The sequence below is a fragment of the Triturus cristatus genome, chromosome 6 (assembly GCF_964204655.1).
Source record: "Triturus cristatus chromosome 6, aTriCri1.1, whole genome shotgun sequence".
In the NCBI taxonomy this organism is placed as follows: Eukaryota; Metazoa; Chordata; class Amphibia; order Caudata; family Salamandridae; genus Triturus; species Triturus cristatus.
The window spans coordinates 1,638,099,731-1,638,124,892 of record NC_140589.1 but is presented as its reverse complement, the minus strand read 5'-3'; the positions used below and the strand labels follow the sequence as shown (position 1 = coordinate 1,638,124,892).

The 25,162-nt window shown below is 44.3% G+C and overlaps 1 protein-coding gene across 6 annotated transcripts in view; it reads right to left on the bottom strand.

The window, feature by feature from the left end:
- THADA (THADA armadillo repeat containing) overlaps positions 1–25,162 on the bottom strand; it is a 1,526,823-nt gene that overhangs the window by 90,065 nt on the left and 1,411,596 nt on the right. For all 6 annotated transcript variants that reach the window (XM_085612787.1, XM_085612792.1, XM_085612789.1 and 3 more), the window contains one exon: positions 22,168–22,321. In XM_085612787.1, the coding sequence (XP_085468913.1) occupies positions 22,168–22,321 (154 nt within the window). The remainder of the gene's footprint in view (positions 1–22,167; positions 22,322–25,162) is intronic.

Genomic DNA, 25,162 nt, shown 5'->3' with positions numbered 1-25,162 from the left:
CAGCCGAGTCAAAAAGCGAAGCTCAATGGTTGACCGGTAGAGCTTCCGGGTCCTTCACAGGTGACGATGGGGCAAGACACGGCCCAGGGAGTAACGACTCGACCTACCTCCGTTCTTGCCTTACTGGAGCACCACTCCGGAACACTGCTCTTCACGAAGCAGGTACGTCGGTGTAAACACAATATCCGACAGCCTTGTACCTCCCGGTTCCTCCCTTTATAGGGCGTGTTTTCCTTGAGTTATGTAACAGCTCTCCTGTTTACATAAGGGCGTGTTTCCCTTGAGTTATGTAACAGCTCTCCTGTTTACATAAGGGCGTGTTTCCCTTGAGTTATGTAACAGCTCTCCTGTTTACATAAGGGCGTGTTTCCCTTGAGTTATGTAACAGCTCTCCTGTTTACATAAGGGCGTGTTTCCCTTGAGTTATGTAACAGCTCTCCTGTTTACATAACCTCTCAACCGCTAAGCATCCTGGGAGATGTAGTCCGTTTTCGCTGGTTACCGTTTTCCTCCCCTCGTATGACAGGAATTCTTGACAGTTGCACACACTCAGTCAGCAAATGGTCTCACACACTCAAGAACTGAACTCTAGGCCAATGGTTTGTATAAAAAAATATATGGTTGTTTTATTTTAGAACCAACAATAGGTATCAAAATATACTTTCTCAGAATGAGATGCTTTAGTTAAATACTTTGCAATAGGCAATTGACTTCTGAATGTAATAGTTACAGTTTGTTGCAATAGGCAACACAATTTTAAACACAATAATACATTGAGCTCAATGGGAATTTCAAGTTAAATGCAACTGATTACTTTCAGGATTACTTTTCTAACTCCAGGACTGGATCCTAGATTCAGTCCTGGGACAGTTCTTGGACACAAATGAGTAAATACGTTTTAGTTACTGTTGTGATTTTTAAGCAATATTTTGCTGTTTTAAAAGTTGACACTTAGAAACTTTTCCTAATCAAATTACCAATGTTATCCTATGGGAGGAAATTCACTTAGCAGGTAAGTGGGGTTATGGTTACTGTTTCTAGGTCAGTGTTGGATCCTGGATCCAGCACTAGTGTACCACCTGTAAGCAGTTGAGAAAATGCGTTTAAGTTATACAGGCGATTTTTAACAAATATTTATAAGTTTGCAAAATCGACAAGAAATTTCACAAAAAAACAGTCAATGGTTTCCTATGGAAGAAAATTCAAGTTACGGGTAAAGTATGTTCTCGTTACTTTTGTAATTCAGTGCTGGGCTCCTAGGCTCAGTACTGGAAAATCTATCTAAAACAGGTAAGTAATTACGTTTTCACAGTTGGTACGATTTTTAAAGAATATTTGTAGTTTGCAAAAATCAACACTTAGAAGAAATTTCACAGAAAAACAGTCAATGGTTTCCTAATTGAGTTAGTGGTAAGTACGGTAGTAAGTACTTTTCAGGGTCAGTGCTGGGCACCAAGATTCAGCACTGGGATCTCTCCTAATAGCAGGTGAGTATTTCCGTTTTCGTTACTCGTTGATTTGAGGTGAATATTTTATAGTTTAGAAACTCCACACTTGGAAGAAATTTCAAGTGAAACCAGTCAATGTTACTCTATGTAAGAAAAGTGAGTTATCGTCTTTTGGGTACGTACTCGACTGGCAGAGTTAAGGTTCTGGGCATAGACTCAGGGGTCTCCCAGGGTCAAGTAAGTACAGTTGTTACACCCTCAGGGGCACAGGGGCAGCCGGGTGCAGATTGAGTTAGGCCCAATGTTATCCTATGGAAGGCAGGGGGCCTTTGGTTGGTGGCTGCTGACTAGCAGGCCACACGGCTGTGGGAGCTGGGCTCCTGGTCACTTGCTCAGGGCAAATGGGAAGTAGGTAGGAGTAGAGGTTGCACAGTCAGGGGCACTCGGGCGGCTGGGTGCAGGGTGCTTTTGAGCCTTCGGGCGCTCAATGGATTGCAATGGAGAAGCTCAAGAACGCACAACGGCTGCGCATGCTCGGGGACGAAGATTCTTCAGGTGTGACCACCACTTCGAGAGGTAAGTTGGGTAGTTGGAGGATAGGTAGGTACCCAGGAGTTGGGCACAGGGGGCCGCAGGGCGCCGGGGTGCCTTTTGGTGTCGGGAAATCTTACCCACTGTTGATCGCGGTTGGGGGGGGTCCCTGGTTCTGAGGCTGCAGACGTTGTCAGGAGCGTCGAGGTGGGTCCTTGGGTGCCGGATTCGGGGTCACAGTCGCCGGGGGGATGTCCTCGGGGTTTTTGTCCACTCCAGCACAGGCCAGGCTTGGCGGGTGCAGAGTGTGCAGGGTTTGCGGTTCCTGGCTGATGCCAGGGGTCAGTTACTTGCTTTGAGCAGTGCCACTGCTCATGGGAGTCCCAGATGCTCAGTCACAAGGTAGCCAGGTCCTCCGGGCTTTGTGAGGTTTCGTGCCACGGAAGATGCCGGAATTTATCAGGAGTAGGTTCGAGGGTCAACAGGCCGGTAGGGCTGGGGCCAAGGCAGTTGGTGTCTTCCTCTTTTTAGCAGCTGCACGGCAGGTCTTCTTTCTTCTTGATCTTCTTGGCTGTTTCAGAATCTGGATCTAAGGAAGGAAGGTTCAGGGTGCCCCTAAATACTAGATTTAGGGGCGTTACAGGTAGGTAAAGGGCAGGGACCAATGGGTCCCTGCCCTGGGATGGGTACACCCCCTATCCTGCCACTCTCCTGTGGGAGGGGGGCAGTAGCCTAGTCCTGATTGGGCAGGGCTTCCCATCTTCAAGATGGCGAGAGCTCGGAGATGTGCTTCACCTCGCCTCCCCCACCTGAGGGGTGGGGTTGGCAGAGGCTGGCACACCCCCTTTCCTTCCTTGGGGTTTCCGGCCAGTCTTCCCGCCAGAGTGGGGGTCAGAACCGGTAGGGGCCAGTTGCTGAGTACAGCAAGTAGCCTGGAGAAGCTCACAAAGGCGGAATGCCTTTGAAGCTTCCCCTGCCCATCCTGGGGGAGGAGACTTAGCACCTCACCCAGGATGTGCATTGTTGCAGGCACAGGAGAGCAGATGGCTCTCTACCCAGGGGTCCAGCAACATGTCTGCTGTGTGGCAGCCTAGGCAGCCCCTCAGACAAGACGCAGATTGTAGGTTAGGTTCAGGGGGCATCTCTAAGATGCCCTCTGTCGTGCATCTTACAGTAAATCCCACACTGGCATCAGTGTGGGTTTACTGTGCTGAGAAGTTTGATACCATACTTCTCAGTCTTCAGTGTAGCCATCATGATGCTGTGGAGTTTGTGTTGACGACCTCCCAGCACCAAATACTCTTAATGGCAGCACTGCACTTACAGTGCCCAGGAATGGATCTGGGTACTGTAGGGGAACAGGGCTCATGCACCTGTGCACAAACCACTGGCATAGGGCACCCAGCTAGAGGGGTGACCGAGGTATGCCAGGGCAGTGCGTGTTGTGGGCATGGCACACAGGGATGTGTGTCATGTCGACTCTTTGTTTTGTTCTGCACCACGACACTCAGCCTGCAAAGGCAGTGTGTGTGTGTGTGTCAGGTACCTAGGGTACCATTTACGAGGGGCTGACATGTGACCAGAGATGTCAATTGGGTTTTGGCTGTTAGGCAGTTTTAGGGAAGGAACACAGGCCCTGGGCACCTGATTGGCAGGAGCCCAGGGCACAACAAGGAAAAGTGCATCAGTTATCAGGCAAAAAGTGGGGGGGTTACTGCAACAGAAACCCACTTCCTTACAACATTCATCCAATGCAGCATTACACTCACGTTACCTCGAGAATTACCAGATCAAAATCCTGGAGGGTGTACAGTATGTCCCTGTGGCAGTTGACCCATCAGAGACTATAGGGTAGGACTTCCGGGTCAGATTGTTTTAGTTCCTGAGCAGAGCAGTTAGAGTCAGTACAAAAATATACTTCCCAGTGTGCATTTATGCCTGGCAATACTTCACGAGACGCTTCTGGGATTTCACTACTGCACAGTTTATCGCCAAGCTCTGCATCTCCTTACCCAGTTTCCACATATACCAGCTTTTAGTTAGTTCCCATGTGAGTGCTGATGTGTTTTTAGGTCTCGCTGAAACAGCGAAAGCTGTCTCTTTGAGACATTTTGTAAGTGGGTTTTTGAAAGTGCTTCCCCTGGCATAGAGCTACAGTGCACGAGGCGTGCACGCGCGCAAAGGAGCCATATGGCTTTACGTCGCTCTCCCTCGTAGCCCCTTTCCGCCCCCTTCCCTGCTGCTATTTCACACCAGTTTATCTCACTTCGCCACGACACCCGCTTCATGGGATGTGGCGATTTATTACAGCTGTGGCCGCACCACTGTGCCCGCCCCCACCCCCCCTCCCACTCCCTCCTCGTCAGCTTCAGCGCGCGCTTGTTCCAATATGCCACGGGAAACAAAGTGACAGCAATCTCCGTTGGACGCAGACTCTTACACTGAAAAAGTACATCAGAGAGTTTGTATGACGAGCCCTTTTCACACTACGCTGTGCCTTTCTTTTAGCATTGTACAGGGAACAGCTGGTAGTCCACTGCAGATAGTATGACGTGCAGTAATAACTGATGGACTTCCCAGCCGTCATTTTATGGATAGCATCTACATAATGCCTACCGGGCAAAGCGAAAAAATGGCTCTGAAAATCTTAACATTACACCCGTTTTCTTGTTGAATCGCTTGCAGAAATTGTCACTTAAAGCGTCACGCGGGAGGCAGGCCAATGTCACCCAACAGCACACTGTAAACCTAGAAATATCACACATATGCACCCTGAAAACATGTCAGTTATGACCTCATACACTCTCCCGGGCGATGCGGCTTGCCGTCATGTGACGACAAAGCGGTCAGCCAGCCATACTTTAAAGTAAACAAGCCCTCCTATTCACGGCAGACTGTTGTGGAGAAAGAATATTGGGCAGCACGTCTTTACAGTGTTACGGAAGTCGGCCGAACTGCGTACGTTTTATCCCAGCCATCTGGACAAGGGACACTCCCTGCATTTATGAGGGTTGTAAACTACCACAGGAGCGAATGCAAATAACGACCCAAGAGAACACGGCTAGTGCGCAGTCTATTTTTTGTGTGTGCAGATTTATATAGCGTTATCTCGACCCGAAGGTATTGGAGCGCTTTACACGAGCCCCAGTTACGTTACACAAGGACACATTCATTATTTGGTGGACACAGGGAGATTAAGTGATTTGCCCAGAATCACAGGATGTTGAACAGAACGCAGAGATCACGGCCCTCGCACCGGAGGGACTCGCTGTGTGCACTCACAGATGCACACAGCTTGCACGCTTAACTTTCGAAAACAATGCAAAATTTGCTCTAAATGACACTATGAACGGTACTGCTGGCTAACAAGTGAGGCTTGGCTGAAAATATATCCCACGACACACACACCGCCACTCAGCAGTGATGCAAAACATGTACTGCACTGCCCCTCCCAACCTGAAACTAAAGAACCTTTGTATTGCAGGCATATTCGGGTCACAGCCAGGGAAATCACAGTGAAGTATTGCAGCTGGTTCACTTTACTTTTATTATCAAGGACACACAAGGGATGTCACACACACAAGCAAACCACACACACAGATACATCTGGTATGAAGTCTGAACGTGAAGAACTGCACGGATTAGAAGTGAGGGTGAAACAACAAATACCAGCATTTGAGCCAGAAACACGGGAGAGGCGGGTTGGTGGGGATTCTGCTCCACTCTGCATGGGTAACTGCTCATTACATCCCTCCCGGCTGCAGTCCCCACGCGCAGCCTCTGTATTCTGCACTGTAGGCTGGGCATAACACTTGCCATATCTTCATCCGCGCAGACCATCTTTACTCTGTTGTACACTGGGCAATCACCTGCCATTATTACTCATCATAGTAGCACCACTACCAGCGGCCGGTATGGGAGTAGGGCAGTGCCCGCTGTTGTAAAGTGGATATGGTGCTACTGTGTGCTAGTCCGCATAACCCCTCAACCCCCTAACTATTCTATTGTTGATTTACCAGTTACGATGGGAGTGATGACCCGTGTGGTGGCTTCACCAGACGGACACCAGCAGCATCGGATTCAGGACAAACTCCGGGCCAATTTCTTTTTTTTTTTTTTATATGGCACGAACTTGAGTGAAAGGTGTGTATTTATGTTGCATTGAGTAGAGTACATAACTACACTCAACATAATACCACTCAGTACCACATACTTACACATCACATAATTACACTGTATTCAGTACAACATAAATACACTCCACATACCACTCAGTACTACATAATTGCACGCCACTTAATTACTCTCTACTTAATGCAACATAAATACACTCCACACAATTCCAATTTGTGCCACATAATTACATTGTACTCAATGCAACATAAATACACACCTTTCACTCATGTTTGTGCTATATAAAAAAAAAACAAAAAAAAAAACAATTGCAATGCAATTGGTCTCACATTACTGAATCTTGGAGCTTCTAAGGTAGCATTATTATTAGCAATGCCAACAGCTCAAACTTTTAATAATGCGAGACCTATTGCATTGCAAATGCTTGTTTCGTGTTATTTTCCTGTTTACCTCCTGTTACAGATATTCAGATCTACAGGGTTTCTTGGGTTCCATGCCTGCAACCTGTTGGATTGTTTAGCTCATTACCGTATAAAATCACCAGGAGTCTGCTACACGAAGTTCAATATTAAATACCTAGTTTCCGCCAACCCTAAAACTGATTTTGTAAAGTTACTGCGGTGCCTGTAACTGCCTACTTACCAGACGAGGCACATGGCGGTACTGACTACAAAGACGGGATCCTGTGTGTGTCTCTTTCTAGCCCTTCCCCTGTTTCCCCCAAACTACAATCCTGAGGTGTCCCCACTTCACTCGGACGGTGTTTATAGAAAGACCTGTATTACAGACAGGTCCACTCTCAACTGGACACATTCTAACACATATCCCCATATATACACACTTTACACACCTCATTGCCCATCACATTAGTCTCCGAGTCAAGTTCCCTTCTCAGATGTCTTGCTGCTTCGTGGTCCACCAGTCTAAATGCCTCCAATTATTGCCTCAATGAAGTGAAGTTTATGTATCTCCTCCAATATGTCCCTGCATACTGTGGTAAATAAAATATTACGCTCTCAGACTTTTAAAATATAAATAAGATCATGCATAAAGCAAGAGGCTGAGTCTGTGGTATCAGGTTCATAAAGGGATTTATTCCAATAACTCGAGTCAAAGGGAGAATATTTCCATCACCAAAATTGGATCTGGAAAGGGGCTCAAAAGTATTCTCAATATATTCTCAAAACATTATTCACAGAGTACAGTATATATACATTTCTCAATTGTACGTAAGCAAAAGAGCAAGAGAGAATGAGATAAGAGCATGTGGGCGTGTAAGTAGGCGTGAAGGTGGGCGTCCATGTGGGCGTCCACTTGATGATAATGGGTAATTTGTCATGTGTGGGTGGATACCTGGAGGATCCTGCAATGTCAGCAGAAATATTTGGCAGAGATGCGTGCGCAGTGGCATGACGTGTGATAGACGTGCAACTAGAGGGAGAAAGGGACTTGACATTTAGCTCTACATGTGGAGACAAAAGTCTGGGGTTATGTCAACCTAATCCCAAATCATATCTAATATCCTATGTTTAAAGAACTGTGTTATCCAAAAAGAAAGGTCTCTCGAACAAAATCTATTCTATACTGACTGTGAGTGCGTGTACAAGCGTCTAAGTGTCTACACTAAATGCGAGGGGGTAGGAATATTCCATGGTAACAGGGCTATGAATTACTTGCATGAGGACAGAGAAGCCGGGCCTTTTGCTCGGTAGCTGGAAGAATGTTTACTTAAACTACTAGACAGGAATGCATTGGATAGGGAGCGGAGCAGATAATCACAAGGTGAAATACAGTTCTTGGCAAGCAGACAGGTCGAGTCAGGCACCGTTAGCCGCGCAGGGAGTAGGACAAAGTTCATGGATACAGATGCGAGCTCAGACTGGAGCTTTCAGAGGCAGAAGGCAGGAAAAGGCTTGATGGCAGAATCAGGGCCTACTCGCCTGGACTGAAAAATAGCATAAGTGAACCATATAAAGCCGGTGGCCTTTCGTACTTAGGAATGGAATATCCGGCCCATTCATGGCGGATCTGAAAGAGGACATGTTAACGGTGGACGCACATGTATTTGCGTCTTCATAACTGGAACTGGAGGGAACATACATGTACTTGTGATTTATACATGAAACCGTTGGGGTCCAAGATAGGGGACATAACTGATCATAAAAATCCATATTTCCACATTCCCTCCTTGTCCCCTACTTGCCCGTCAAGAGATATCAATCTTCATCAATCCATTGATCTGTTCATATAGCATCATTTGTTCTTCTTTTTTCTTCTGGGACGAACGAAATCTTGGTGGTGGAATACACGATGTGGCACACAGACCACAAATCGCTGGTCCACATTGTAGGCATAAGCAGCAACTGAATAGTATGAGAAAGCCAATACCTAGGAAGGATAGGACCCTCCATCCAAAGGTAGATAATACACTCCAAAACCAACCGAACCAAGTCCAGGTACCTGGATTCTGGTGTATCTGGCTTACAATCTTATGAAGGCGAGTTATGGCTTTATATACAAATGGCGAATTTTCTGGTATGAAAAATGCAACAGCTTGATTTGATGACCCTACAAGCTCCGCCCCTATCGGCCAGGATAACGTCAAGGACAAGACTATTTTGAAGCACAACAATCCGCATAGCAGACTGCTCTTCTGTTAAATTGCCTAAGGCGGAAATAGTTTCGTTCACTACTGCTTCAAGGGTTCTGGTTAATCTACGTATCAGCTTACTATTGGTAACTGTACCTATATAGGGAAAGAAACCTTTATTGAAATCTGTGTATTTTTCCCATGCTGTTTCAGTGTAATCGACAATTGGGAGATCTCTCTGCTGTCTATTGTGTACTAAATGAGTATTTCTATGATAATCAGGAGGAGCTAGGAAAACAGGTGGTAGGAGGAATGCTATGTAACAGGTACCATCCCAATCTAGAGGTAGGCGTATATATGCGGTCTGGCCACATATAAAGTAGGAATGACGAGAAGCTCTAAATGTAGACTTGCCTTGATCACTGAATTTTATTACAGTGGTGCATTTACTATGGCCCATGTGTATGGAGCCATTCTTTCTTATACATAATTCCCCTTTTACTGGGAATACGGACATGGCGGGCAAGATTGGTGTAGCTTCAGATTCAACGTTCAGGATCATGAGGTTAAGTGTAAAATTACCTAATCCATATACTTCATTTCTTAGATCAGTTCCTGTTCTTTTGGGAAGTCCCTCCTTGTTAGGGTAGCAGACTTTAAGCAAAACTAAGTTCAGGTTTCCCCATACCCAGTTGTCTTGATAAACTGCGGAATTCGAATCTAGGGAATTAATCAAACTAAACCATGCTCCACAGGAGCCATTGTGTGTGAACGGATAGAGAAAGAGGGGCAAAACTCCCTTATAGTTCTGATAGGGGGGGAGTCGGCCACAGATCCAGCAGTCTGTAGCATTGCTAGTCTGATGTGAATGGTGCAGCATCTGAATAAAGGTATTGTTGCGTAAGGCAAGTCGATATGATAGCTCATAGGATGGCAGATCACTAAATGTGTGCTTTATGGTATCATTAGTGGAGGAGTATAAGAGTGAGGCAATAGGAGGAAAAATAGCATGTAGTATTAAGCTGATACATATTATCGTGATGCACATCTTGCTTTTTCTTATCAATATTATTGTCCAAGATCTTATGCAAGCCAGAATACATGTTCAACCGCTTCACCACCTAGTGGACTTAATTGATCAAACGGGTTCTGACTTCTTAGATCAAAGTTTAGCTTTGTGGAAACTTCTGGGGAGTCTCCTCTAGAAAATGGTGTTCAAAATCCAAAATCCAAGTTTAAAGTCTTTTTCCTTTGTAAAAGAGTGGTGAAGGTGCACTTTGACTTTAACGGCCGTCCCCGTGGTCCAGAGCACTGACTTTGGCGCCTTTCATCCAGGAGCGATGGAGTATTCTTTGACCTGGGTGTTGTCAGGGAAGGCGGCAGCAACCTGCGAACAACAAGAGAGTAGTGCAGACATCAAGGAAGCCAGGTAATCTGTCAGCATGTTACTATTAACATCAGTAATCTTTTAGGCATTGGAGTGCCCCACATATTTGGTGGTCTACCAAAGACCACTTCATAGGGAGATAAACCTGTTCTAGAATGAGCTACCATTCGCATGAAAAAGAGGGCAACCGGCAGGGCTACCATCCAATCTACACCTTTGTCTGCGCAAATTTTAATATCCGATTATGTCTTTCTACAAGGCCTGCTGCTTCAGGATGTCGCACACAATGGAATTTCCAGGTATACCCTAACAGAAGGGACACCTGCTTCATTAGTACCAGGACATATTTGTAACCTCTACATCTGTTCATTTGGATATAATCCATTTGGAGCACTTCAAAAGGGTGGTCAGGTGGATGGAATCCACCTTGTTCCATCGGAATGCCTTTACCTGGATTGAATTGGCAACAGATCATACATGTTCTGACCTTTTGTTTCGCTGCTGCACGCAGGTGCTTGTTGAACCATATATTCTGTAAGCTATCTATCATTGCTTTCTCTCCTAAGTGTGCAGGACTATGTGCGGTATTTATGATTATTTGTACCATTGAATCAGAAAGAAACCATGTGGATTTGCCCTTTGTCATCCAACCCTGATCAGTCAGTACCCCTCCTTGTTCCGATCACTTCTTTAATTCGTCTACAGTAGCATGTGTCTGTATGTCTTGTACATCCTTGGAGGGATCCCTAACTGTCATGGCTTTGGACACTTATTGAACCTGTAACTTTGTCATGTCTAGTGGGGTCTGAGCTGTCTGTTTAGCAGTTCGGTCTGCCAGATCATTGCCTTGGGAAATGGTATCTGTGGCTCTAGTATGTGCTTTACATTTTAGGATAGCTATGGCTGTTGGTAAATGTATTGCTTCCAGTAGGGCTTGAATATGGGGGCCATGCTGTATCTTGGCCCCATGAGAGGTCAAGAAACCTCTTTCTCGCCAGAGAATCGGTGTAAATGTTTACTCTCAGGTGCTTAGCTCTTATGCACGCTTGTGTCAGGGCGATGAGCTCTGCTGCTTGTGCTGACAATATGTCTATTCTTTTAGTCTCTATTATTACAGTATCAGTAGTCACTGCATATGCTGCCACTAATTCTCCCGCCCCTGTCCTCATGCATGAGCCGTCAACTTATAGTGTTAGGTCGGGGTCTGGGAGTGAAACGTCTGTCAAGTCTTGTCTTGGTTTAGTCACGGTATGTATTACTTCAACACAGTCGTGTGGTGAAACGCTTTCTGTACTGGAGGGCAAAAGGGTAGCAGGATTCAGTATGTTGCATCGTCTGATCTCTATGTGTGGTTGAAATAACGTTGGCTCATAGCCTGTCAGTCTAGCTACAGTCAGGTGTTGTGTTTGTGTCCGGTTCAAGAGAACCTCTACTGCGCGTGGTACTTGTACTGTCAGAGGGTGGCCCAGCACTATCAAGTCACTTTGTCTTATGGCTAAGGCCGTTGCTGCAACTGATTTTAGGCACGCAGGCAAAGCCTGTGCTACTGGGTCTAATGTACTAGAAAAATAAGCACAGGGCTCGTGTTTTCCTGCATGATCTTGTGTTAGGACAGATAGTGCTGTTCCATCCCGCTCTGTCACAAAAAGCATAAACGATTTGTTGTAATCAGGGTTTGCTAAAACTGGTGCTTGACATAAAGCTCTCTTTAATTCTTCAAATGCCACAGTGTGTTCTTGAGGACTTTAGTCTTTTTGTGTCTTGGGCTGGGAAAAACCAGAAATCAATTGAATACGTTCCGGTGCCCACAACTAATTCCCCTGAAAGATCACAATAAAACATGAGAAAAAGGGGAAAGCACCATACCTATTTCCTCGACTTAATTTCTAAGGGGGCTAATTTCTAAGGGGCTTAATTTCTTAAGGGGCTAGCGGGAAGCGAACCTCCTCAGGGGCCAGCAGAAAGCCAATATTCTCCTCCTTCCCCCCCTTTTTGACAGGAGGAAATCTGAAACAGATTTCACTGCTGTCAAACACTATCAAACCCTGTGTCTTGTCAACACTATTAATCCCTGTGTGTAGCTACTGGGCGTAAGCAAAATTATAGAAGATACACAGCGTATTTGAAACGGCGAGAAATCCTTCAAATTAATGTACAAACCTCATTGTGTTAGCTCATAAGCTAGCCAAATGACATCTCATATGCAAATGTCCCTATTACATGAACCTACACCAACCTGAAGCCAATATTAATGCTAGTAGGCCCTAATAGGAATGCTAAATTACCTAAATATTCGGAAAACCAAGTTTAAGAACAGTTGTTAATGTTGATAATTAATAATTTATCTGCTAAAGAAATCAGTCATTTTGCAATAATTTCCACCTATACAATAAATAGCTTAATTTAAAAACAAGTCAACTTTTGGGGCCACCACTTACAAGAATGAGCTTACTAAAGCAAACTTTAAAAAGGAAATCCTGTCAGATATTTTCTCATTACCCTAAATACCGAGCCTCATTTGTCACTCTGTGGTGGCAGTCCTTATTTAAAACAGGCCTTTCAAGAGGTAAGATGCGAGTGCACAGATCATAATGGTTCCTTAATGTCCAATCTGGAAACATATGACCGAGGCTGCCTGTCTATAAGAGAAAGGCAGTCATGTGAAAAATATTTTAGTCTTGCATAATTTTTCCTTTTATTTCATTCATCTCCAACACCAATTGGACATACACTGATAACGTGTTGTCTGCTATTTTGACAGCATGATAAAGGTAATATCACGTCTGTGAAATTTAGTAATTTTGAACAAGTTCCAGCCAAGCGCTGTGCAAAGATCGCCGTCGTCACGACTATCTCTGTACTTGCACAGGAGAACTTGGTATTAAACGCTAAACAGACTGGTCAATACAACACAAAAACAAAACATATATAAAATACATATGCCAAGCCATCAGTATACCAAGCACAGAAAGCATAGACAATTGCACTAACATATATAAATGAGCAGTGATGCGCAATTACAGTACCTACAGCTCAGAGGCGAACATTCTGGCCTGCTTAATTTGTCAGGTTTATAATCAATAATTCATTTACCTGCCCTATACACCCCCATCTGAAATCACCGTGTCAAGTCTGACACACAGAATCAGCAATAATAATCAAAAACGAAGAACACACGAACCTGTTTGTTTTCTTTTATAAAAACAGAATCAGCAATAATAATCAAAAACGAAGAACACACGAACCTGTTTGTTTTCTTTTATAAAAATGAGCTATGCATCTTCGTCAACACAATGTACCCTAATGTCCCAGACGAAGACGCACCTCTCATCTCTCCTTACAGACTTTTAACCACTGGATCATTTATCCAATGCAACTGGTGGCAGCTTGTGGCCACAATTCAAAAATGTCTGAATTTGAAAATCGTTTTTATATAGGCACATAGCCCTTAAAATTCCAAGCAAGAGCAACATTTTACTTTCTGGCCAGATGCAATATAACATTTGCTAAAAAATAAAACAAATCTTCTCCATAGACATTTCCTCGGGGCACTCGTTTTGCACAGAATAGAACAAGGGAATCTTTCTCGACTTACATTTCTCAGCTGCCTTGTCTTATCAGAGAAGTTAAAAATAGCCCCTCAGTGCGGCCTGAGCCTGGGCTGCCAGCCAACTTTTTTTCGTTGTTCCGGCTGCAGGCATTACACAGATGCGATGTCAGAGAAGCTTTCTAAGCAGTGCCTCTGTTCTGCTCCTCTCACCGGCCCCCACCTACACTGGCTACAAGGTCAGAATCTGTCTCCGATTTCTGTATCACATACTGCTCTACACAGCCCCCACCTTCTCCTCACTCTGAAGCTGTCAAAGACAAAAAGACTACTCAATTCCATAAAAACTGCAATAATTCGCTCAATTGAAAAATTATTTTTACATACAATTTGCACTCAGGGGGTCATAATCTCACCGACTTGACCCAGCACATTGGCTCACTGGACCACCAAGAACACAAACCTGGATTCTGGAACAATTTTGTAAATTCGAAATACCCACAATTTTTCTCAAGCTAAACTTTTCACTAATTATTTTTCATTAACACTTTGTACATTAGGGGTGTCATCAAATCACAGGTGTTGCTCCTTCTCTAGCTACACCCCTCTCAATTTCCTATTGACAACGTAGTCAAATGTTGGACCATGTAAACATCAGCTATGCGCTGTTCATTTGGTGGGTGGCTCAAGAACCTTCGGGCTACTATATCATTATTATATGTATCGTGGTACTTGCGGTGGCACTCTAACTGGTCTTTCTACTGGGGCCACTCTTGCTAGGTCCTCTGAAAGGACGGGATAAATACCAGCAACGTCAATATTTCTTTCTCTGTCAGCCTGCGCTCATTTTACCTGCTCCACTTCTCTCTGCTTCGTGAAACACTTACTCTGACCTACTATGTGACTCCTTGCGCCAAAACTCAATGGCATCCTTCCAAGCTGATCTAAATTTTCTCTTTCATAAGAGTGTTTCGTTGTCCATCTACTTGTTCTGCTTTTACTCGTATACCTTCCTCAACTAACACGTTTTCTCGGGCTTTGTCTGAATCCTCCCTACTTTTCTCTTCTTTTCTGAGCGCTTTCTCTGTGCGTCTATGCAATTCTTTACGCCATAATTCAATGGCATATTTCTGTGACTGTCTGGCTGTCTTTTTCCATAATTCTTCTTCTACTCTCATGATGCAATCTGCATCCCATGTCCCAACTGCGGGCCACCTCTGACTTTCTGGTAAATCCTTGGTGTAGTCCACCCATAAATCAAGAAATAATATGGCGTCTAGGCCATGTTTATGATACATGAAGTACCCTGGAGTGTCCCTAGGAGGAATGGGAACAGCTTCTTCGAGTACCCCTTTTCTAGTTGTGATCTGTCTTAATTTCGAAAAGAGCGGCATATTGAGAACTGATCTGATCTGATACCTAATTTTGAACACGTTTAATACCATAAAACACAATAATGAACAGTCATTCACACCACAATATGTAGAACGTATTTAAAACATTTAACATTTAACATTTAACGAACAACAATGATCATTAGGGAACTAATCACTTAGCATAATACTCGACACTAACTAGATGATTCTGAATTATATACTAGACATACTAGATATACTGCTAAACAGTACAGATACACTGCTGAAACAGTGCAGACCGGATTTGTGTACCCAAACCCGTCTTGACCGGCACAACCTATGTGCACGTCAGAACGCCTCCCCGGCAATGGTACTCACCGGGTAGCTCGGAACGGAAGGCCTCGGAACTGAACTGGACTGGACTGGACCGGACTGGACTGGACTGGACTCGACTCGTGACCTGGATACTTCGGAACTTCGGAATCTGGTGGGCCTCTGTATACCTCGGACACAGCTCTCTCGCAGGTGGGCTCTGGGTAGGACAATCTGCGTTCCTCACCGCCTCGTATGGATGCCTGGTCGCAGTCTGTCCCCTTCGTTGGCCTGAGGGAGTTGGCGGGAAGACCCGCGACATGCGCGCTTGAAGTCCATCACGGCTGTGGAAGGGGGCAAAACTGGACCTTCATCTCCGGCGTGTGGGGAAAGAGATTAAACTGTTCGGGCGCCATTCTGTGGTAAATAAAATATTACGCTCTCAGACTTTTAAAATATAAATAAGATCATGCATAAAGCAAGAGGCTGAGTCTGTGGTATCAGGTTCATAAAGGGATTTATTCCAATAACTCGAGTCAAAGGGAGAATATTTCCATCACCAAAATTGGATCTGGAAAGGGGCTCAAAAGTATTCTCAATATATTCTCAAAACATTATTCACAGAGTACAGTATATATACATTTCTCAATTGTACGTAAGCAAAAGAGCAAGAGAGAATGAGATAAGAGCATGTGGGCGTGTAAGTAGGCGTGAAGGTGGGCGTCCATGTGGGCGTCCACTTGATGATAATGGGTAATTTGTCATGTGTGGGTGGATACCTGGAGGATCCTGCAATGTCAGCAGAAATATTTGGCAGAGATGCGTGCGCAGTCGCATGACGTGTGATAGACGTGCAACTAGAGGGAGAAAGGGACTTGACATTTAGCTCTACATGTGGAGACAAAAGTCTGGGGTTATGTCAACCTAATCCCAAATCATATCTAATATCCTATGTTTAAAGAACTGTGTTATCCAAAAAGAAAGGTCTCTCGAACAAAATCTATTCTATACTGACTGTGAGTGCGTGTACAAGCGTCTAAGTGTCTACACTAAATGCGAGGGGGTAGGAATATTCCATGGTAACAGGGCTATGAATTACTTGCATGAGGACAGAGAAGCCGGGCCTTTTGCTCGGTAGCTGGAAGAATGTTTACTTAAACTACTAGACAGGAATGCATTGGATAGGGAGCGGAGCAGATAATCACAAGGTGAAATACAGTTCTTGGCAAGCAGACAGGTCGAGTCAGGCACCGTTAGCCGCGCAGGGAGTAGGACAAAGTTCATGGATACAGATGCGAGCTCAGACTGGAGCTTTCAGAGGCAGAAGGCAGGAAAAGGCTTGATGGCAGAATCAGGGCCTACTCGCCTGGACTGAAAAATAGCATAAGTGAACCATATAAAGCCGGTGGCCTTTCGTACTTAGGAATGGAATATCCGGCCCATTCATGGCGGATCTGAAAGAGGACATGTTAACGGTGGACGCACATGTATTTGCGTCTTCATAACTGGAACTGGAGGGAACATACATGTACTTGTGATTTATACATGAAACCGTTGGGGTCCAAGATAGGGGACATAACTGATCATAAAAATCCATATTTCCACAATACTTTTACCTCATTATTCAGTGGCCTCTGGATGCATGGTGCTGCAACTCTCCTCTTTATAACCTCTTCACTTCTCATCTCACTGCATGTGCTATGGAACAGTAATCTGAAATAGGAGCCCATGCTTTGTTATCCAAAGGTCGAGTCTCGGGGGATCTTTTCCCAGATCACAGTAAACATTTCTCCATTTATCAGTTTAAACCGAAAAGGCCACTGCTGCGCCACGATACACAGGGGACCATGTTTTCCCTCTTTCATTAGAACCAGAGGAATTTCCTTAAATTTCACCTTCAAAAGAGCAAAGGACTCTAGTCAGGCGTCATATACTCTAGTAAAACAGTTCCACGCATTGCAGTGCTGCTGTTTCTAAAAACAGTGCTGCATCTGGGGTGGGCCAGTTCATTGTGTGCCAGTCCCACTTGGTGCTTCACACGGTTTCAATAAGGCGGCTAGACCTCAAAGCTCTGGAAACATTCCTGAATCCAACTCATATGGCACCTGTGGGTCTCTTCTGCCACAGTGTCCTTCATGCTACAGGTTCTCTGATGCACACTGGGAGACAGCCCCCAGGACACTGCTTGCCCACTTCTAGCCTTAGCGTATACACTTCCTGGGCATCAGGACATATGTCCTGGCCATAATGGGCACTCTTGGGCTCACGCATGCCATCGCCAGCACTCTTTTGGGAATGTCTGCAGTCATGGGGCATGGTCACCAGTTTCAGATGGGTTGCTAGAATGGATCAGCTCCCATAACAGGTTAGTAACAGCTTTCACCTCGAGAAGGTCTGTGGGAAGGAAGATGAGCTCTGCTGTTTTGGTTTTCCGGAACTTCTCATCTTTTAAACTCATGTGACATTTACGTACACCATCACTTTTCCCTCTGTGATGTCGCTGAAACATGACCATCTCTGCAGCCAGAGCAGGTAGAGAGGTCATAGGTGTGAAAGCCCAGGAAAATGCTAGAAGTGCACATGTCCTGCTAACTCTGCGCCCAGATGTATTACAAATTAAACATACAGCTTGACAGAAACTGTTATTGTTCCACCTGACTGCACTGAAATAGATTTTTATTATAATCTAAATCTTACAGCCAAAATAGGACCAGTAGACATGAACGTTGAATTTAGTGAACTGATGAGGAGGCAAAGAAAAGACCAGAACAAATAAAAAGATGATCAGCAGTATGGAAGAAAATTGCATTAGATTGTCAAAGTAAGGGGACTGAAGACATTTCAAGGGAGAAAAACTGTCCATTTCTATGTTCTCTTTAACAAGGAAAGCTATTTTTATTGCCTTCCCAGAGGTGTCTGGCTCACCAATGATCACACAGAGTCAAAAATGAGTGAGCACTCTACATACACTAGTAAGGTCCTCGGAGTTCCCTACAAGCATGAACGCATGTACAGTAGGTAAGTGCGAGTTCTTCCGTGATTATCAGTGCCTATAGCACTTTGTGGAGCAGGCATTCAGTCTCATCTTCTTTAATATTCTTAAATGCTAATTTCCTAAACCTGAATATCCTAAGTCTTTACTTTGTCACTACTCTTTTATCAGGCATCTCTTTACTTTATAGAGGTTTCTAAATGAAAGAACAAGTCCTTAGAAGGAACTGGAAAGACCTGGTCCACGAGGACAGGATATGAAAGAGGCTGAGTGGACAATGAATGTCCAATTTGACATGACGGGGTATTTGTATTGTGAGGTGTCGTCCAGTTACTTGGCATATCATTTTTAGGTCTCGGCTAGCGAAGGCTGCGCTTGCGCAGTCTCGCTCGCGAGAGATAATGACTTGGAGAAGAGGGGCTTGAACCTGCCCCTCTTCTCCATTGGCTGGCCTCTTGAATGCTGGCCAGCCATTGGAGAAGAGGTTCGTCACTCCGAACATGCCCCGTCCTTTTCGGATTCGGGGGCGTGTTTTTTGCAACTTTTCTAATTATCTCCTCCAGCCAATGGCAAGAGGAGAGAAAAGAAAAACACGCCCCCGAATTCGAAACCGCCGCTGCCTTTCTCCGAGGCATTTCTGCTTCGCCTCGGAGAAAGGCGGCGGTGTTCGGCTGCTGCTCTGGTCTCCTCCCCCGTGTTGTTATACCAATCTTGAAGATTGGTTTGTGAAGGATCTCGCAGACTTTTCAGTGTCCAAAGACGTTGTAATAGCGTGGTTTTGTAGCGTAAGCTCCCTTAAATCAATGTAGAAAGCGTTTACCAGTCCTGCTCACGCCGGTCCATTCACTGGGAGTACGCAAGCATGCACCAAGTACAAAACAGCTGGCTGTATTTGAACCGAGCTATTTACATGGCTTCAAAATACCGCTCGGAGGCGCACTGATTGGCCCGCAAGTAACTTAATGGATCGCTGCCACCAGATTCTACTGTGAATGAAACTAAGAGGAAGTTTTGGACTTTAGAGAAATGAAAGCGGTCTCTCTACCTCTTCACGGTGGCAGCACAGTACATATCATGTTTCATTGTTGCTGAAACGTGACAGTGAAAATGAACATTAAAAAAGGACAATCTGTACTGGCTCCTAACAAAACTGCGTCCATCTTAAACGCAAGCCTAATGTCTTTCTGTAATGCTGAAGTTGCCGATTAGTCTTGCAGTGTCTTGCAAAAAGTTTATCTTTTCACATAAATTGAAACAATGAAGGCATCCTTTGGTATATTTAGAAGTATAAAGATGGTCTTGTGCTCATGTTTGACTGAATTTAACACATGTAAATAAAATGCTCTAGAAATAAGTAGGCCTGGGCGGTAAATTCTGTTCCGTTCGCGGAATTTGCGGAATTTGCGTAATTTCGCGTTCCGCGGAGAACGCGAAATTACCCAAAAATCTGCGTTCCGCGACTTCGCGAAATTTTCCGCTTGTTCGCGTTCTCAATATGCGTGTTCGCGAGATATTTCACCCCGAGCACGCAAACAGCGATCGCGAACAGGAAAAAAGTATCGCGAACAAGCAATTCCGCGTGTTCGCGGAATTTCTGCGTGTTCGCGGAGATTTTTTACCGTTTCGCGGAGATTTGCGTAACGCGATTACGCAAATTCCGCCCACCCCTAGAAATAAGGCACTTATCTGTTATAATTTATTTAACAGTCTGATCTAAATGCTTGGGATATTCAATATTCATACATCTCGGTCGCATGTTAGAACGGCTTGCCTCGTTACGCAGCCCGTCTTTGCTTTCGATGCGAGTCCTCCCTCTTACTGAGCCGGGAGCTCGAAGGGTTCACGTGACGTTTGAACTGACGTCTGTCATATGACAGGCAGGGAAACCTGGTGGTAGAAAGAAGATCCTTAAGAGCGCACTTCGGTAGGTACACTACTGGTGCGTTTTGGGGGAGTCATAATTTCTGAAAGAAGAGTCTGTTTTGTAACAGCGTTGTGATATAGTACAAGGAGGGAGCTGGTGATTTAAGAACGATTGCCCGCAATGTTAAATTAGGGGACGAAAGAGGGAAGTTTCTGATTGTGTGAGCCACGGGAGCTCTTGTATTCAGAGGGTGAGTTGGTCCTGTCGGAGGAGGACGTTGAAGGCAAAGTATGAGATGAAAGGTGGTAATTGTGAACGGTTAGGCCCCCCCCCCCTTCCAATGTGCATTTGTGTTTCTAGGTCTATGTGCTTTGTCATTCAGCGCCCCTTCGCTAATGAAAACATTCTAGTCCTTCTTTTATTTTTTAAATTAACCGTTTTTTGTTGTTGTCTTTTTTGTTTTTTTTAATCTGGTCACCCTACTGCTGGTTCCATTTAGCATTTAGGCCGGCTGACGGTAAGGCAAGGGACTACCCCCCCCCCCCCCCCCCCACCACGCCCTCGCAGAGCACACACTGACATCTTGATGATTTTTGAGGGGTCCAGGCAACACACATTTTTGGGGGCCGGTTTGGAACAATTGTTTTTACCTATTCCGTGATCATTAAAGCCCCCACGGTGTCAAACATTTCTAAATAATATTTTAAACTTTAACAGGGTCTCACAGAGCAGTTGAAATATGTCTTGCCCGGGACCACAAAAATCATTGAACTCACGCTTGGATTAGACGATTGAGGTGCTAGAAAGGGAGAGACTTTTAAATAGATCAGTAGAATAGATCGGGGTGGAATAAAGAGGAAGTCCATTTTCACTGGTGATTTGCCCACCCCTTGAAGTGTATCTGCACACACTGCCACATAGTTGTCGATAGCACTTGCAGATACCCCTGCACTGTAAGGGCCATTTTAAGCTCTGTGTGTGTGTGTGGGTGGGTGGCTCTGTGTGTGTGCAAATGCAATAGGTCCCGCATTTGAGTGATTAAGCTATTGACATTGTAAATAACAATGCTGTTTCTTTAAATGTTTTTTTAAAAAAAACATACAAAAATAATGTCATGAGCAATGCCAACAGCTCTAACTTTAACACTGCCGAGACCATTGCATTGTAAATGCTTGTTAGTGGTGCAACGAGTGCATGGCTCCGGGCATCACAAGATCCCCAGCGTGTGTTCTGATTCCTTAAGCTGCATTTAGGATGCCACAGTGTGTTTGTGTTTCCAAAGAAAGGAAGAGAATAAAAAGTCTAAATGGCTTGTGCTTGTCTCTCTCTGCTCAAAGACTTGTGTTGTCCACACTGCCACAACATGTGAAGGCTTCAAGATGCTCTGGCCTATGAACCATCTTTAAATGCAGTTTAAGAGACCTTTGTAAATCTCTATATTATGTCCTATGTGCTGGATTAAGAAGAGTCCACATCTGTGCCTTGTCAAGCCTTTTTTCAGACACTTTATCACAAACACTGCTTCCACTAGTGTATACCGTTATCCAAACGAGCACATGACAACAGAAAAGGATTTCTTCTCCGTAGAGTAACGTACTGCGGTAGGGTCTAAAAGATAGGAATATCGGTGGCCATCTTCTTATAAGTGGGTTTCTGATCACCTGAACACATCAATGGCAGGGCGAATATGTCTGTATCCTCAACCAAGAAAAAGCAAGCTGAGGCACATGCTCATTGGCATGAAATCCCATTGTGGTGGTCCAATACATTTGACAGTGTGTAATCCTAGGACACTTCTTTGTCTTGAACAATATCACCAGTGCCAGAACACCATAGATAAATACCACAGTAGATATCCACTGCTGACTAAGAATACGCATATTGAGCATCTCCTAATGACGCTTTGATGTCTCACATCACCTTAATGGATGGTTTCCTCAATGTACATCTGTTTTCTGAGGCAACAACACACACAATGTTAACTTTGGCATTACCAAGTGTACTTACCAAGAGTGAGATTCTGATTAGTCAGAACAACTGGTGCAATATTAATGAGGACTTCTGCAACAGCCATTCTGATTTCACTCTGTTGTTCATCTTCACAGTAATTAGATACCAACCGAACCCACTGCTTTAACTCCGACTCCATCAGTTTTGATGACTAAAACATATTTTCAAAAATAAATAAATCAGGAAAGCGTATGTGAATAGGACGTAAAGGCAAAATGAACTTACATTTACTATGTACAAAGATAACATTGGCTCCCATTAGCTGAATAGTCAGATCATAGCCACATACAATCATATACAATTTAATCTGAAGTGGCACCTGGAGGGATCTGGCAGCTGCTACTTCATTGTTTTGCCCAAATCAATTTCCCTTCATGCTTGTATGAAACAAAAACCTCTTGCCCACTGCACATGTCGGGGCTAAAGTTTACAGTCACCTCTACCTGGGCAATAAGATAGTAATGAAAGTAAGATACAGGCAGCAAATCTTTGGGTATTTTTATGGGAGGATAAGACCTATATTAAAACTATTTCACACAGTCGACAAGAATTCTGGAATTGGTAGAAAAGAGGGTAGAGGGCTCTGTTTAAGTAATCCAAAAACGAGTTCTTTAAAAGTTCATAATTTCGGAAAGAAAAATGGTCCACATTTAGTATGTTTTGTACAGCAGGACTTGCAATCAGCAAGGCAGTTGTCCAAACAATAAAAAACGAGAATGATGATGTGAATGGTCCTAACTTAAAATCAATCCGTAATGTGTTGCCAGCTGTCTCAATGCAACATCATAAACTAGCATAATCCAGCCTACAAGAATACATGCTGTTTAATGATGACACTGTTTACTCTAGTCTCCTTACAGAATCCCAACTTCTTGAAATGTTCCGGAGACACATGGGCTTTTCAGAATTTCATTTGCACTACTATGTGCCAGAGATATCCAGTTCTGCATGGTGTGGCCAACACCCACCCAATAGAAGCCAACCAGATTATAACATACACAACTTGTGCACCCAAGAAATATGCTTTTCTGACAGTGACCTATGTATAGATATATTGATAAATAGAAGGTTGAAGCAAAACTACACTAGTGTGCTTATGGATAGTACTGCTATTGTAGCACACAGAGACCAGTTTAGTTTTCAGACATAGGGTGGTTGCACACTCATCTTGAGTTGTACCCACTCTGTCTCTTAGGGCCTCAGAGTAGGAGCATCTTACAAAATACGTTAATGTGGCTTTCTCAAGAGCAGGGGTAGGACGATAGCTAGTTGCCACGCCACCCTCTTGACCGAGCAACGAAGTGCTCTGCTTACTTAACTCCGTCGGCATTGACCCATTAAGTCTGGGGTCTCTAATTTCCAGGCTAAATGCCCTGACTCCAGTCAGCAATGCTGGTTACATGATGATGCTCTGAACCAGCATTGTGGAAGTGAAAGAGTTAAGATCACCTTCTCTTCTACTTTTTAGACACCGGTCCTGACGAATTGCCGCTAGACCCGCCAGGGGCTGTAAGGCAAGAAACATGTTGACCCCCTACACTAGAAAGACCCTGTAGGACCATTATATCCAGGCAGGGATCACTTATTTTAGCCAGGCTAGTGCACCCCCAGAATAACATTATTACATAGAGCAGGACTAGACCTATTTTAAATCACATCACTCGCCACACTACCCTGACCACATACCCTCACACACCCAACGGCGTCATCAAAAAAAGATCTCCGGCAAAGAGCCCCTTCGCGGGTGCCCGTTGGGCATTGCAGCGCCAGCCCAACGAGGAGCAAAAGCCCTATGATGAAGCAAGACATCCTCCGGGGTGTGTGAGGGCAATGCGTAAGAGACATGAACACTCCTTCACTTTAGTAACTGCACATTGAAATATTTTACATTTCTCAAGAATTACCTATATTATTACATGCTTGCTATGATCCCTGAGTCACAAAGTTTCCAACATGTACCTCTCCAGCATATTTATGAGTAAGTTACACTTATGACAGTTAAATTAGTGCCCTTTTGGTAAGGTTTATGCGAGTGATCTTAGTAGATTCCTTAAAGATATCAAGCGAGATTCAGGACAAAGAAAGACCAGCTACCAGATCCAATTTGAATCATGATTCCTCATAATGAAGTAACTATTTTACTTCAGTACTGGGGTCTCCAACTGATTAATGGAACTAGTCCACGTAATGTGTGAACCAGAAGAGTTTTTCAGCTTTTGAGCCAGTATCGGAACTCCATCCGGCACTGCTATGAACGGGGAGCGTGTAATTTCAAACTGCAATCTGGTTTCCAGTGACTGTAACCTCTCACGAATCAGGTGATTTAGCAAAACTGCCTCTAGAAATTAAATGACCTGGAGTAAGCAGCACTGCCTTGAGGGACGCATAAAAATGTATGAAAACAAAGCAACAATTTCCTTCTGGAAGAAAGTGCAGCATTTTCACAGATAAAAAACAAGAAATAGGCAGATTTCCTAAAAGCCTTAGTCTAGGAAAAACTGTAAAGACGACTTTGCTGAAGGAAAACAACAGAATCCAAATAAGTTCCTCCAATACAGAACTGAAAACGATTAGCAATAAGACTTATCTGGCAGGAAAAAAACAGTTTTCTCAGGATAACGTTTTGGGGATCCAGGGCCATTCAGCACTCCAACCCTTCAAGGCAGAGCTACGGATGTTTGGGGCCTAAGTAGTAACACTCATCAATACACCTCTGTTATCATATACGTGCTAATCCCAGAGGTACAAAGGCTAGTCTGCACTTTTTCTGCGAGGATGAAGACTTTAACTATGTCATGAACCAAAAAAAGGGCAAACAGGCGGGTCAGACTCCGTTCCCTTCATCACGATCTTTTGAAAACCTAGAATGAAAGGAAGAGAAACAGGTAAGAACCTTGCCTCCAAAGCCCATGCAACTTCAGAGCATGTTAACTTTGCTAGGTAGGAACGTGACACCTTTCCTGGTCAAACGCAAAGCTTCTCTGGTCAGTGC